This window comes from Xenopus laevis, chromosome 3L (assembly GCF_017654675.1).
Source record: "Xenopus laevis strain J_2021 chromosome 3L, Xenopus_laevis_v10.1, whole genome shotgun sequence".
Taxonomy (NCBI): domain Eukaryota; kingdom Metazoa; phylum Chordata; class Amphibia; order Anura; family Pipidae; genus Xenopus; species Xenopus laevis.
The window spans coordinates 51,545,662-51,562,767 of NC_054375.1; the positions used below are offsets into that span (position 1 = coordinate 51,545,662).

Below are 17,106 nucleotides of genomic sequence, written 5' to 3' on the forward strand. Positions count from 1 at the left end.
CAAACCTCTGGAGTTCATGATTGGCTCATGAGACAATATCTCTACCTTATCTAACAACTATAATAAAGGAATCCAGCCTAACTTTTTTTTAAGCAATAAATGCAGCATAAAGGGAAGGTGAAAAAAAGTCTTTACCCCAAAGAGATTATACATAAGTTTCTTAAAATCTCGGGTTCTTTGCAATAAAAATAGTTACTGATTAAGCTAAACATTCAACTATCTTAAAGCGATACAGATTGGCGCAGTGCCTAATCTGCTCCAGTTATTGTGTATATTAACATGAAGCATTTACCTCTAGTACATTAATCGTAAATTAGTAATACAAAAAAGGGACAGCACATGAGCAGCACATGAGGGGCTTGGAAAACCATTACCCTTTAACTAAATTTCTCCACGCCTCTATGTTTGCATATTCCCACATGCCATTATTGTTAGCCATAAAGGGTAACTAAACCACCCTCATTCCTTCCCCACATAGTCCACTATGGGTGCCATCTTCGGTATCTTCAGATAAGTTTGCTAAAGGACGGCCAACACTAAGCTTTTTCATTCATACGCAGTTGGAGCTGTTTGGTATACAGGCCTACTACGCATATACCAGAACGCTCCGTAAATAGCCAAAGGGAAGAAGAGGATTCGAAGATACAGAAGATGGCACCCATGAGCTCCAAGGCACTACTCTACATGGACATGTGTGACATTTAGCAACACTTTTCTAAATAGTGGGCTATGTTGGTGGCAGAGGGAAGGGGGTGTAGGGGGCTAGTTGATGGGGACTCTCTTTAGAAGGGGGTTTAGTTCTTCTTTAAGGCTTGTCTCTATCCATTGCTTGGCCAGCCCCACAGGCAGGAAACCTCAGAATATTGGACCACAGTTTTTTTCATTCATTCATTCGTTTGTATCTACCCTCCACTGTTTTGTTTTTTAATTAAAGTCTTTATAAAAAAAAAAGTCAGTGATTGCAGAAAAAGGGACATTCCGTATTAAGATTACAATGTACAAAAACAAGGCATGAAGGAAAGAAAGGAAAAATAATTAAGGATTTAAAGATAGCTTCAAACAAATTCACTGTTCAGTGCACAAGAAAGTAAAACTTTCAACTACACACATTGGTAAATGCATGGTAATGGTCTGAAAAGGGTTTTGAGTAGTATATATAATACACCCTGTGATCTAGTTCAGTTTTGCCTTCACTGATTTTGCTATATGATGAGACATGCAAACATCCCTTCCTTTTTTTAATGGAATAGTGCTGCAGTTATCTAAATATATTCAATACCCATTCATATAAAAAAAGGTCTTAAAGGATTAGCACATGTCATAATTTTCAGAAAGTACAAAAAAAGGTGAATCAAACTTACTGTTTGAGGGTTATAGGATCTAGGCAGAAATAAAGTCTGACCACATTCAGTTATATTCAAGCTCAGTTAGGAGCTATGCAGTATATTGTGCAAAGGGCAATGTTCGGACTCAATTTTTTTTTACCTATAATGCGGCTTTTTTTTTACCAGAATTCCAGGATGATTGTGTCCGTGCTCCAAGTTCCACCTGATACAATCATAAACAATGCATCAAAACCAATGCAATTTCACTTGTGTTTTTACATAAAGCAAGTTGTGGCTCATATTTTTAGGATTGAGTCAGGACTGCATTAGTTACAGAGTGCATCATTAGGATGTGATTATTGTGGCCTAGATTAGCTGCCATGTTCATGATGCTATAGTTTCAGGGTTCCCCAGCATCTCTAGGCCTGGGCATTATTTAGCAGAAAAGGCAAGACAAACTCAATGTCACTTAGTCAACTTGCACGAAAGTGCAAGGAGCATGTTTGGATGCAAGTACCTTTTCATCCAATAATGTCATATTTTCATCCATTGCAACTGCATTCATAGATGATCCTTTTAGGGGTAAATGTATCATGCTGTGTAAAAAGCAGAGTGAAACATTACCGGTGATGTTGCTCATAGTAACCAATCAGATCTTTGCTTTTGTCTTCTAACCAGGACCAGATTTCCTGTGCAGGTGCCCCTAGGCCACACGGTCCCCCCCTTTCTATATGCTCCGGAGCCGCCAGTGCTCCTCAGAAAGTGGTTGGCCGGCATGCCGTCCTTAATATTTTGCCGCCCTAAGCCTAGGCCAGGGGCATAACTACAGGAGATATAGGGGCCCCATGAGGCCCTTATTTATATACAATTTCAATAAATATTTGTAAAACAGGTCAGTCCCTAGACATTTTGTAGGCCTGAAAAATAATTTGCCGTGGGGCCCATTAATATCTTGTTGCACCGATGACCCAGGCCTTTGTACACTCGCCACAAATCTGGGTCTGTTTCTAACTATTGAAATCTGATTGGTTGCTTTGGGCAACATCACCAGTAATGTTTCACTCCACTTTTTACACAGCATGATAAATAGACCCCCTAAGACTACTTGTATGAGTGCACCAGGCAGAAAAGCAAAATTATGAATTTGTTGACATTAATAACATATATACAGTATAAATATTCTATTAATATTGTCAACCCCCATGTATGCCTTGTTGCTACTGCAGCAACTGTTTACTAAACACAAGTCTTATCAACAATTCTTGACAGACTTTTCCAAGGATATCAACACCACATAAGAAATGAACCAACTGCCTTTTCCTAGAGGATTGAGAGACAGGACAGGTGGTCAGATTAAGTAGTTAAAAGGTCAAGTGGAAAGACAGAGGAGAGAAGAAAACGCACAAGAGAGACACAGCAGGGGGGCACATAAACTGCACTGATCACTTGTAACAGCACATTAAGCACCAAACTTGCTTCTCTCGTGTAACTGACAACTGTGAGATGGGTCCTATTTCTGTATCCTCCTTAAGCACAAAATGCAGGATAAGAGTAATGTAGCCATATGTCTGCAGCCTCCTGACCCCCCTCTCTTCTACGGCTGTTATTTGGCCTTTTGTCATATTGTTACCAAAAACAGGTTCTGCTATAACTACCGCTAGGATAACTCTAACGGACAGAAACCAAGGGAACTGTACTTGGCATGCAGGGGAGGAGCCCAGACATTGTACTGTTTTGACTGTTCACTGTGTAAATCTAAAGTGACAGCTTATACATAAAACGCATTGTTAAAATAACAATTGTATTTTATATATACAATAAATATTGTATGCACAGCAAGAGGTGAGAAAGATATTAACTGACTTGCTGTTTCATAGGAAAAAGGAACGTTAAGTTAAAGATATTTTGTTGTTTTATACATGCCGCATATTAAAAAATATAAAGGCAAAAATTGTTTGCACTAACGACAGATATTTTGAATAAAGTTTTTTTTCCATTGCTGACTTTTCTTGCATTTTGTCAAAATCAGAACACAGGGACCTGATCTCCATGGACCCATGCCCATGCTTTAAAAAAGAGCATGCAGTTATGGTGGGAGTGCAGCAATAACAAAGAACAAACAGTTGGCCTTAATTTCATGTACTGAAGCAACCTGTAACCACCTGGAGGACAGTTCATAACAAAGAAATATACCATTGCTTATCTAACAGCTTCAGAGGGTGGTGAAGAAAAAAGTTCTTTATACATATGAGTGTATGGGATCATAAAAAAAAACACAACTGATACTCGACACACTTCACTAAACACAGAGTACAGGATGGGACAATAAGGGAACATGCTTAACCACAGAGATAGTGGTTATTTCAGAAACCATTGGAGTTGTTTAAAACACATTCTGTATATGCTTCACTGGCCACATTTGCATAAATATGAGGCACCCTCATAGTAGGAACTTACTTTGCTGCTGGGAATTCGCTGGTGAGAATCCTGCCTGTTAACCATATTGTTGAACTGTTAGCACTTCATATGCAAAAGCATTGCTATCCTAATACTACCAATATCTATTCTGATCCAATACCAGATGACTTGTCTAATAGCAATTAAAGTTGGCAGTGTTCTGAAAGCTTTAAAGGGATACTGGTGTCACAGGATAGGCCATTATTTTTCATCACCTGCTGCAAGCTAATGCAATTTCAGCAGAAAGTTGATCCATGCATGGCCACCTTAATGAAATAAGTTTATGTGGTTGGCAGATCTAAAATACGGTACTCATGTACCAGTAGTGGTTTAAGCTGCCCATACACTGGCAGATTTTAAAAATCGGACAGATATCTATCGGACAGGTTTGAAAATCCCATTGGGATGAGGACTGCTTCATCTTTTTCAGGCCGTCCTTTCAGGATGGCCTGCATAGGCACTTACTATGATCTGATTGTCCGTCCCTCAGCAAATGATTGGATCAGCCCTATATCGCCTAGCCAAACAACAAAGCCACTCCTGCAGATCTTCATGTGTATGGCCAGGTACCTGTCCCGTACCCGTCCGAAAGTTGTAAAGAATACTGATGTTTGTTTATAGGACCAAAAACATATATCAAGTGTTATTTCATAAAAACTTCATAGAAGTCCATGGGGAAATCTGCAAACGAGTGGGGAATAAAAATGTTCTCATTGAACAGAATCCCCTTTTGGGGTGACATTGACTTGCAAGAAAGATCTGAATGTGTGTGGACACTAAACTGCTTTGTAATTTCAAAAAACGGTCCGCACACACCAATATTGCAGTCGGGGATTGTGCCCCTTTTATTAATGCCACCAACAATCAACGTTTCGGGGGGAACACAGCCTCCCTTCTTCCCTTCCCTCCCTCCTGAAGAAGGGAGGCTGTGTTCCCCCCGAAACGTTGATTGTTGGTGGCATTAATAAAAGGGGCACAATCCCCGACTGCAATATTGGTGTGTGCGGACCGTTTTTTGAAATTACAAAGCAGTAAGGAGACCGAGCTAGGTCAACGGAGGACCAGCACCACCACGCAGAAAAGTGGAAGGAGGTGTGCGGTAACAGAACATTCTATTGTGTGGACACTAAACCCCTTCCTTGTTTGGTGTTAGTGAACCTTTATATGTAAACTATAATCCTGAACATCAAGGGATGCTTCAAGGCTGTTGGTTAATATCCCATTTGGAATTCTGCCCAGCCATACAGTGCCAATCAGTAACTCCGGCAGTGATGTTTAAAGGCACTGGAGTGCTTTTGGAGTGTGAAACTGTCCCAGACGTTTGACTGTGTGGTCTGTACAAAAGACTGGTCACTGCTGGTTCACACCTGTTTTAGTTGTCCTACTTTCCTTCACAGCAGCAACATTTCACACTAATTATAGTGCTACCATTCAAATCAAGCTCACCCTGTAAACCTGCTCCTGATATATATAAAAGAGAACAGGAACAGGAAAGGTAAATCCAAAACAGCTGCTAAAATAAAAAAAAGTAGGATTTACAGCACTAACCCCAACAGGACAAATGCCTTTATGCCGCTTTTATTCCCATGCTCACACCTATCTGCCGACAGTGACTTTAATGTGGCCTTGCTTTTACTTCCTGCGTGTTACGCTGTACTCCAAAAAGAAAAGAAATATTCTGTCACTGCAACCCCACATGTGTTGTGGTGTGCGAATCCCAGCGTCAAAGCATATGTATTGGATGACGTGGCGCACAAGTTGTCGGGCAGTGAGGGCAGTTTACTGTACTTCACCAAACACAGTGCAACACAGCTGGCACAGAATGTCACGCGATCACAGAATGTAAAAGTGATTACTTACACAAAGGCCTACTTCATACAGGATGCCTCAGACCTGTGCTATTCTTGGCATTCAAATTATGTAGCGACCCTTTGAAATCCATACTTATTATTTATGCAGTGCCACGGCAATACCGACCCATATGCCATTTCTGGAGCAGTACTGGATCTTCAGTGAATAAACAGGATGAAGTAAAAAAGCAGACAGTACAGAATCAAAGGTCATTTACTATAAGAAGTTGTTTGGAAACTATATATACAGGGGTAATTAACATACTGCTGTAAACATTCTTTGAGCGCAAACTTGTTGACTGCAGTTCGAAACCAAAGTCATGTCTATTTTTGAAGTTTCTCAAGCAAAAGACCTCTGAATATCAGTTAAACAAAAAGACCATTATGGGTGCTTCCTGAGAGAGGACCAGTTTAGTGAGAGGCCCTCGACTAATGGCTTATTTGAGAAAGAATGCTACTAAACTCAGACTGTAGCTTTTCAACACTGCTCTAACTGGGCTCTCTAACTGTGACCATTAAACTGCAAATCATAAAAGGGATTTAAGCAAAACAACAGCTGCAGAACAGAGGCTAAAGCTTCTCTGCTAGCATTACAATGTCTACAAAGTTGACCAAATGTAATATTCACACACAAAAAATATAATAGAGATTACACAAGCAGCATATTCCATGAAATATGAAAACACAATGCAACATCATACTGTCTTGCACTGGCACATGTATGAGTTCTATTATGGGATGATTGGGACATTGGATTTTCCAGATAAAAGTTTTTCCATAATCACCATTCCTTAAGTCTACTAAAAAAAAGTTTAAGTATTAAATAAACCCAATAAGATTGTTTTGCCGCCAAATAATGTGCTTACTATCAATTTCAAGGCACTGTTTTATTACTTTAGGGAAATAAGGGAATAACTAAAAAATTAATTATTTTCTTAAAATGAGCTCTATGGGGTTCCATATTAGAGGTTTCTGGATATTGGGTTTAACATGTAACAATGACTGACATTAAGACAGACTGACAGCTTTTAATATGAAGTAGAGAGTGATATTCTGAGGCAATTTGCAAGTGCATTTCATTGTATATTATTTCTGGTTTTCGAGTTATTTACAATTTCAGCAATCTGGTCCAAATTACCCTAGCAACCATGCACCCATTTATATAAGACACTGGGATATGAATAGGAGAGGGTCTGAACAGAAAGATGAAAAATGAATCTGTAGCCTTACAGAGCATTTGTTTTTTTAGATGGAGTCAGTGGCCCCCATTTGAAAGCATGGCAGAGTCAGAAGAAGGCAAATAATTCAAAAACTATAAAAAAGAAAGGAAGACCAATTATAACATACTAAAAGTTAACTAAAAGGTGAACCATATGTATAAAGTTCATATGCAACGGCAGATGACTACATTGTTGGGTGATCACTTGATATATATATAATGAGATAGTATATAATGGTAGTAATTACATGCACCTAATTTGTTGTGACTGTATGCAATAAATCCAGCTTTGTATCCTGGGTCCAAGATCTTTTGCTCAGTATTATACCAATCCACTATGTCTCACAGGCTCTGAAAAACATGCATGTCAACTGGTCTTTTGGGGGCTACAAATAACGCTTATAGTCCTGTTTTATGGGCCCTTAGTCGCTTCTACCTGTTATAGGAGGATGATCAAATGATCAGTTCTAACAGCTAAAATGCAGCTATTACAAATATAATGATTAAAAATGCAATGACAGCAATTACAAGGTTTATTACTCATTTATTTTAACAGAAGTGTTTTGCCTCAGGTTTGTATGTTGCTCACATTATTTGGCCCTCCGTGTTATTTGACTCTAACATACTGTATCTGTTGTAGAGTGTGGTATGTCAGAAGTACAATTATGTGTTTATAAAAAGAAAAGTAATGTTATATAGCATTTAACCCCAGGTGCTATAGTAACACAAGCCTGGTATATTTGCCAAGTTGAACGTTGTTGCATATATTGTCTTATTTCAGGCAAAATGCCAGGTAGCAAACTCTAAAATCCGCTTTTTCAAACTTTTAGTGCGTTAATCTCAAATGCCCATTTTTAGTGTTTTACTGTATATAGTTCCTTGACGTTTTTGTGTTCCATTTGTATTGTGTTTCTATTTTTATTCTGATTATATCCTATGTTACATTTGGTTAACACTGACTACAGCGTTCTATTTTGATCTCATTTTGAATTCATTTTTAAACACACTATATTTATATGCAATGCAAGTTTCTCAAGCCATTAGTCATAATACTTTGTGGGAATCTCCTGCACATTGAAAAAACCTTCAGTGTTTCTATTTTACAAAGACAAACAAGGGAAAACATTGCTGGCTAAGCTCTGCACTTTACTGCCTGCCATAGAGCAGCAACTCAGTATAATGCAGGACACAAGTGTGCAAAAAACATGGTGGTTTGCACTGTGCACCCAATTTGGAAATGACCCCTCTAGTACTTTAATAGCCTGAATAACAAAACCAGAATGTATAGTGCATAACTAAGGATGACTTTCTATTTGGAAAAATTATATTGGAGTGATACATTGATCATGCAAAGAAGAGGGATAATTTATAAATACATTGTGCAAAGTGCAATTTTCTGATTATGGGTTTTTTACCCACGGTGCAGAGTTTTTTGCCACAATCCCAGCGTCATAGCAGCGGTGTGCGGATTCCAGCCCAACTGGGGATTGCATTATTTCTGGTGCTTGTCAATAAAACAGCATTAGAGTGTGATTGTTTGGGCCAACTCTATTGCACCTGTTGACACAACTTGCCAAGGGAACCCTAGAATAACCACCACATTTAGGACAGTAGCTCCATGGTAACCCAGTGCGAATAGGCACACTTGCACGTAATGCAACAGAGCATACTGGAGAGTTGTAATGGCACATTAATAAGGAGGTGCAAGGACCATGTTTTTCAATGTGCACCCCATTTGAGTCCATTTTAGCACTGTTGTGGCTGCGTTCATAAATGATGCTTAAGGATTGTCACATTGTTCTCCAAAAAGTGTCTCTGATGGAATTTATCCATCTAGGACTAGGACAAAACTACAAGGTACTGTACATTCAAAGAACTTTACCTCTTAGCTGTGCTGTATTAAGCCTCCTTGTATGCATACATGCAGTCTTCTTGTAACATCAATGGCATGACTTTTAAAACAGAGTTAACATTGAATTGCAGCGTTAGAAACAGGTAATCTCCAAAACAAGCTAGAGATGGATCATTAGGGATGAAAATAACAGGGAACAGAAAATCCCTAATCAGAAAAAAGGCTTTTTCGAATTTATGTCACAGATTAATTTGTGTTTACCCTTTTCATGCCTCATTTACACTGGCATTTTCCCTGCAAGTCAGATTCTACTATTAAGATCAACTGGGTGGGATCATATTCAGTAGGAGCAAGTAGTCACATCCTGGCAATGAAACCCTCAGGGGTTCATTGAATACCAATACTGCATCAGACAAAATGCTGTTCGTGGATACTGCCATCTTTCTTTTTGTCCCTGTTATCAGTAAGTACATATGTAACCATAAAGAAACATAGGCACCAGGAATATGATATCAGCAGGCAACCAATGAGGCTCTGCAGTGGTAGACATTGAGTGTTGCGAAAAATTTGTAAATCAGTACCATTATTTTATACAGGACAGCTTAGTTTGGGCTGCGGACCACTGGAACACCAGACTAACTGGGGAGTGGGAGAAAAAATCTCTGTCTTGCAGTGTCCTAAGGTCAAAAAGTGACCCTTGAGCACATGACTTGAAAACAAAAACTAACAGTCTTATTCTTTCCTAATGAGAAGTACATGACTTTTCTACAGGAATAAATAAATGACTTTTCTTTTGACTGCTACCTATAACACAGGGTGCAGCTTCTTGTTCAGACGACAAATCTAGGGCTACAGTCTAGCGGTCACAATGGCTATTCTGCAGTCACAAACCCTTTAGAGTGTGAGCATATAATTGTATTCCTTTAAGCTAATATGCATATTATTTATGTGATACAGATAGCTACTGTATAAGAAGCAGTAAAAGCCTCCCTTGGATTGAATCAATTGTTGCTATTGAGCTGTATGAAAAAAGGACAGCTAACACCTTTCAGTTTTGACACTTCACAAGATAATGTAGTGCAGACAGGGCAGCCATCAGGGGGGGACAGGGGGAAGAGTTGTAGGGGGCCCCCAGGGTAAGGGGGGCCCGGCCATTCCACTTGATTATTCTTACTTGATTAGCCGGCCCCCAAGCTTTCTGAGAGCTGCTGACTTTGGGAAGGCATGGACGTTTAAGGGGCCCTGGCCACCAATTTTCTCATAATGTGGGGAAGGGGGCCCTGGCCACCAATTTTTTTTTCTCATGTGGGGTCCTAGCCACCAATATTTTTTAATGGGTGGGCCCTGGCCACAAATGTTTTTTTATGGGGGGCCCTGACCACCAATATCTTTTTTATTTTTTATTAACATGTGGGAACCCTAGCCACCAATATTTTTTTTGTTTTTTTACGGTGTGGTGGGGGGCGGACCTGTAGCTGGGGCTTGCGGTGGGTGCAATCGCAGGGCCCCGTATGACAAAATTCCCTGGGCTGCGCCCACCGCAAGCTCCACCTGCAGGTCCGCCCTCCCCACCACACAGTAAAAATACAAAACAAATATTGGTGGCTAGGGTTCCCACATGTTAATAAAAACTAAAAAGATATTGGTGGTCAGGGCCCCCCATAAAAAACATTTGTGGCCAGGGCCCCCCCATTAAAAAATATGATGGCTAGGACCCCACATGAGAAAAAAAAATTGGTGGCCAAAATTGGTGGCCAGGGCCCCTTAAACGTCCATGCCTTCCCGAAGTCAGCAGCTCTCAGAAAGATGGGGGGGCCCGGCTAATCAAGTAAGTGTGGCGTGGCCAGGGCCCCCTTACCCTCGGGGCCCCCTACAACTCTCCCCCCTGTCCCCCCCTGATGGCTGGCCTGCATGTTGGGTAGTCTAGTTTTTGTTTAACAATTTCCTGACTGCCACTTTAATGTAAGGCTACAAAACCCAGCATGCATGTAGTCGGGAGTTACCAGATTTTGGGCTCTGTAACCCACTCTCCTATACCTCTTAAGCATTCTCGCATTTTCCGGTGACTTTCCTCAATTTCAGACAATTTTGGGGCAAAAATCAGCTGGAAACCAAAATGTCTATAGGTTGACCTGTTTTACCAATATTCAGGGTCAGACTGGAGTAATGGAGGCCCACCGGGGTTGCCACATAAAGGCTCCTCCAGGCAGTCACCGGGGGCCCCCTCCCGGCGAACGCTAGTGCGGTGTGTGCCTGCGCAAACGTTGTTGCAGCTTGCGCCTGCGCGAACACCAGTGCACTGTGCACAGTGCAAAGGTGGCCATACACGGAGAGATCCGCTCGTTTGGCAATGTCTCCCCGATATGCCCTAAGGCACAACGATCGGATCCTAACAAATGGTAACGGGCGGTCGGATCGCGGGACTGCATCAACGAACAGATGCGGTTGCGATCCAACAGGATTTTTAGTCCCATCCGATAGAGATATGGTCGACTTTTGGCCAGATCTCGATTGGGGAAGCCCATCTGGGTGCCCCATACACGGGCCAATAAGCTGCCGACTCGGTCTGTCGGCAGCTTTTATCGGCCCGTGTATGGCCGTGTAACACCTTAAGTGTTTTTACAAGGAGGAGCCTGATCAGGGGAGCATGACCGACACTGCCAATATTTATTGAAATTATATATGTATTAGGGCCTTATGGGGCCCCTATACCTCCTGGGCCCGCCTCTATAGTTACGCCCCTGGTGAGGGGTGAATCTGTCCCATTTTGCTTCATGGAAAAATATGTGAACAGTGAAAATTTGAAAAAGGCTTATTTTATATCATATATAAATTTATTTTTTTAGACTTTTTTTCACTGCACATACTGTATTGTGCTATTTTTGGGCAACTTTTGAAGTGCCTCTTGGCTAGTTTTGGGTTGGTTTTGTAGCTGACTTTGGGCTGGTTTTGTAACTGACTTTGGGCTGGTTTTATAACTGACTTTGGGCTGGTTTTATAACAGACTTTGGGCTGGGTTTTGTAACTGATTTGGGCTGGTTTTATAACTGACTTTGGCCTCGGTTTTGTAACTAACTTTGGGCTGGTTTTGAGAATCAGACCGGACAACCCTGGCCACAGGTGGAGGCTGGCCTGTGCCCTATAGGAGAATAAAGGTGCAGCTAATAAAGTGGGAAGAAGCAGCAGCAGTTAGAGAGAATTGCTGTCAGTGGAGAGCCAATCCCTCCCTCCTGAGCCGGCTGCTCTCCCCTCCCATTTGCCGGCTGCTCCCCCCTCCCATTTGCCGGCTGCTCCCCCCTCCCATTTGCCGGCTGCTCCCCCTCCTCTATACTGAGCTCTCTCTAGCGCTGAGCTGCACTCGCTGGAAGATGGCGGACTGCAGCGCACTGCTGGATGAGGATCTTGAGTCTTTCGTCTTTAATTATCTGACTGACAGCCCGGTAAGAAGCCCCGGGGAGGGAAGCAATGGCTTTGCCTGAGCTGCTCTGCAGGCACCTGTGTTTGGCACGGACAGGGCCATTTATTACATCACCGACACTCTCTGAGCGCCCCAATCTTTTTGTACCCCATTTGCATTCTCTGCAGCAAGATTTAGTCACACTTTCGCAACCCTAATAAGAAACGCAGCGCAAATGGCCGCCTACTAGTCGTGCACCTTGCTGTTCCACTGCAGCAATATCAAACCTGCCCCAACTATTGCTGGACTACATTTCCCAGCATACCCTCAACAACCCTTAAACAATCGGTGGCAATACCGGCACTATTTATTCACACCGGCGAGCATGCTCATGTGACAAATGAAAAGTTGGAAGGCTAATGCTATTTGCAATTCTAATTTCACTCCAGTCATTATAACTTTAAATCACCCCAGAAACTTTCTGATGCCATGAATTGCCCAGCAGGTCCCATTTATTGGCCAGCATGATGCCCCCCTCGCTACCACGTGGAGTAGCCCAGGGCAGCGTGTTGTAGGTTTCTAACGGCTGGAATACTCCACTGCAGAGAAAATGTAGGGGTGGGGGGTACCCCGTTGAATATAGGATAAGGGTGCAGCATGGAGCTGGCTCCTGGGACACGTGACTAGAAGGTGCCCGGTTTGCCCATGTGGTATTCGGCAGCAGGATGTTGCATGCGGAGCTCGGAGAGGGGGCGTGAGCCCGGGCTGCTCGTTCTGCCTATGAGAGCTCAGATCTGCGCTGGAAACTCTGTATCATGTTAGCATTTTGCACTTTGTAGTGTGATTGTACTAAAATGAGAAATGTGTGCGTGCTCAGTGGGAAGCCGAGAGCCCTGCTTAACCCCACGCTGGCAACTTCAACCTGTTCCTCAAATGGTTAAAAAAAAAAAAACCCTTCTTGTCTATGATAATTCTGCAAATTTCCTTTGTATGGTTTCCAGTAGAATGTTTGTATTGGATGTCTAGTGTAGAGTATAAGAAAAAACAAGCAGGAACTATCAAACCAGCAGTTACAAAACAGAGAAGCTATGCGCCTGCCTCCTTCTATGTTATCTGAAGGGTCAATAAGCTGCACAGTTATATAGTGAATAAAGTACCCCCTATTGTAAAATATAAGGATATTCTAAGTCACCTAGCAGTATACAGGTCATGGAAATCCGGGGTTACTTCTAATATCCTCCTATTTTCCACCAAGGGGTACGTTATTTATTATAATACTCAAGTTTTAGTGAGACAGAAATGACATCACTACTCACCGTTTATAATTGATGACATCAGTAGTCGCCGTTTATAAGGATATCATTTACAAGATATTCATGGCTGTTGTTTGTTATAGATCCACATTCTCATACATACAGAAACAAGCTTCTTTATAGTAAGGATGTCACTCCTTTGAGCCGACTTATGTAACCAGTTAAATGGCATTTGTTATTCTCTGCACACCAGCTGACTATTTAAATATTACAAAACAGGAATTCTGCTGCTGCAGCAGTTTGATACGTGGATAAAAGTAAAATTAGTAAATGTCTTTGTTCCTTGGTTGCAGATGTATTAATTGTTTATTAATTAATTAATTAATTGACTAATATCCAGAGCCAAAGTGCATGGGTTGATCAGTAGCTGCAAGAAGCAGGTCTACACTCCTAGATCTGCAAAAGGAATCCAATGTTCCCTAATAGGAAACCAGCCATGCTTAGAAGTGTGCGTGTCTCAGGGCTGGGAGTTTCATAACCGCAGTCTGCTGCTTACAAAACAGGAGTATTCTGGGCATGTGTGAGATGCAGCTTTTACCGATTGCTATTATGGGTAGAGACTAAAGAGATCTCTCATTATTGACATTCTATAATGGATAGTGGTGGCCAAGCCTTAGATAAAATCTTAGATTGATCGAATTACCAAGTTTTATCAAGCGTGTCCAATAAATAATATCTCTTGCATAAGATCCCTTACACGCTAAGGCATAATTCATGTGGGCTTGTGCTCTGCCTATTCTCTGAAAGATGCAGTGGCCGATTATGTTATCAGGGAATGGGAAACCTGCGCTCCAGATGTTGCCAAGCTGCAACTTGCAGGGGATGCGGCATCAGCTGGCGCGCTGAAGGTGCCAACGATATTTTGCAAGAGGACTGGCTGATTTTATAATTGTGTTCTGCATTTTACTTGGAATCATGTCAGAGGATGTTATTAATACTAGATGTTCTCTGTTGTCAGATATCTTGGGTGGGGGGGTGTGTGATACATGTGTAACCCTTTTCATGCCAGACGTTGTTGGATTGCCTGTGTGATCCGGATCTGGCTGGCAGTCGCTCTTTTGAGCATAGTTTCCATGTAGCATGCTTTGAATTGCAGATGAAGTCAGATTGATACTTTAACTATCACATCGCCTCTCCACCCAAATGTTCTTGGGAACAGTTTAGGGAATTTACATGCTGCTTTTGCTGAGACAGCAGCTAAAAGGTGTGTTGTTATCAAATCTCAGAGGAATAGGTAATAACCTTTTTCCTCCCCTGTGATCCACATACCAGGAAGCTCCTTGGCTTAATAATGCTGTGTCTATGCTGTACAAACAATGCATTCATGAGAAATTCTAATTTAGTTGCTTCATAAAAAAAATTGATTGTAAATTGCAAGGCTATGAGGGCCAAGAATTATTAGTAAAGCAGCATTGTAACGTATGGAAACTGTAGGCCAAGATACTGCTTTCTTTTTATTTTGATAAATAGGCCCCAAGGCCTCTGGTGCAATGTTCTTTGGCTCATTGCTGTAGTGGTGTTTGCTTAATGATGACTGCTACTAGTGAGCAAACTCCAATCAAGGTGATGAGAAAGTGCCTGGAGCTGTGCCCTTTGCCTTTCTGTACTGCTAAAGATACGCCAGCAGGAATTAATGCTGATAAAGAAAGTGTAAAGGGTACCCAATGCCTGAACACCCCCCTCCCTGTTTTAAACTCGATTCTAGGAACATGTGATTTTTTCTGCTGCATTCAGGTGACGTTGGTTTAAACTTTTGCCAGTCTCAGTACCATGTGAGCGATAGGGTCTGTTTGCTGTAGATTAACCATCCTAATATAGTCCTGCTTGTGTATGTGCTGCAAATGTCACTAGCACGGCGGTTTCTTCAATGTTCTGACTCCAGTTCTCTAGGCGAGTTCTTGCCTTATGAACCGTAGCCCTGGCGAATGTAGCACCTGTTCTTTATTCTCATTAATATGATATTAGATGGCTGTCTCGTAAGCGCCACACTACTTTGAATTTAATGATATGGGAATCATTAGGAAGCTCTCCATTTCTTGCCAATGGCACAATTTACAGTCTACATGGCGCCTTACAATTATTTATGATTAACAAAAAAATTGCTGCATACCTTGACTGAAGATCTCTTCATACACTGCAGTGGAGCATAGTCTCTTGTGGCTGCATGTGATACTATTGCTCATAAAATCTATGAGGAATGCCTTAGACAAGCAACATGGTAGCTCCTGCTCGTGTATAAATGCAAACGTGCAAATAATTGAAAACATATCCCTATTAACTTTACTTCAAGAAAATAATTACCATTAGATTGATCCCCCACGCTGCTCAGTCCTTAAAGCCTATGAGTAAGTGTCCTTAGTAGACACGAAACGCGTCAGGCCTTGGTTCTTAATTATGGAAAATAAAACGTAAGCCCTTTTACAATCTGACTCCAGCTTTACTACTTCGTGGGTCCAGGCTTGTGCCAGCCTCTTTTGAAGTTTTCTTATGTTCTAGAATGCCCTGTTCCTTTTAAGTTTTTCATTCAAGCCACTGCATAGTTGCTAGGGTAAATTGAATCCTAGTAACCACATAGCTGCCCGAAAAAGATGAAGACCAAACTGTATATTGTCTGACGATCACAGCCATAATACTAAAAGATCATTTAAAGGGGTTGTTCACCATCCAAACATCTGAAACCAACTGAACTGAAAAAAGTGTTGGAAGGTGAACAACCCTTTTAAAAAAAATGGGCATTTTTCCTGGGGGACAGCCATTTTACTGTCGATTATGGGTGAGTTTAGTTATTTTAGTTCCAGTGAAATTTAGATGCATTGATTCCATTTCTCGGAGATGCAAATAAACATTATGTGGCTGAGCATATAGAATAAGTATTAGTCCTGCTGGGTGTGATTGCGCATATAATGATGTAAATTGTTTTGTCTGCAACTTTTAGTGCTATTTAACACAGTGATCTGATTTGCTGGATTGCGACTGCGCTATAAATAGGGGTCGTGGTTGCAGTATTCGTTCCCAGTCAGAAGAATTAGGTCGAATAGGATGGTGTACAATGACTAGCTCCTATGGAGATAACGTTGTATAAAGGTCACATGGATCAATAAATCTCTTAGTGGTCATAAACCTCATCGTCACCATGAAAACTTAAGCGGCAGATTAAATTATGGTATTCCTTTTTTTTTTTTGAATTAGGATGCCCCTGTTCACACGAGCAGCTTACATTCACTTCGAAATTACTCCACTGATCATATAAAGGGTTAAATAATTTTATATGAGCCCATTAACGCCTGGTAACGTCGGAAAATCAGACCCATGCATGTAATTCTAGGTGTGAAACAGGATCTGGGAAGCAATATCTGTTTTCTGTCCCAGTGGGAATACCAAGGATACCTTGTAGAATAAGTGTTACTACCCTTTTAAGGAGAAGTTACAAATCTGTGGTTGCTGCTCATTTCCATGTGGAATGGACTTGTTTCCTAGGTTTTGTATGCACCAGAGAGGCTGTGCACTGTGCTGTTCTCTAATTAGATGTTGGCTGAATGTGAATGCTGGGAGCTGTAGTTTACAGTAGCTGAACTGGATCATCAGCGTCCGATACCTTTGTGTAGTGCTAGAAGCATTTTTGTGGTGGAAGATAGCTGTGGCATGTGCAGCAGTGGGATGGAGGTTGAGGGAGGGGGCAACCTTAAAATATCA

General features: G+C 41.5%; 1 protein-coding gene across 1 annotated transcript in view; it reads left to right on the forward strand.

Annotated features, from left to right (window-relative positions):
• Positions 1-11,988: 11,988 nt before the first annotated feature.
• Positions 11,989-17,106, forward strand: part of ppargc1b.L (peroxisome proliferator-activated receptor gamma, coactivator 1 beta L homeolog) — a 60,319-nt gene continuing 55,201 nt past the window's right edge. Inside the window, exon 1 of the mRNA XM_018252190.2 lies at positions 11,989-12,143. Coding sequence (XP_018107679.1) covers positions 12,072-12,143 — 72 coding nt within the window. The 5' untranslated portion in view covers positions 11,989-12,071. The remainder of the gene's footprint in view (positions 12,144-17,106) is intronic.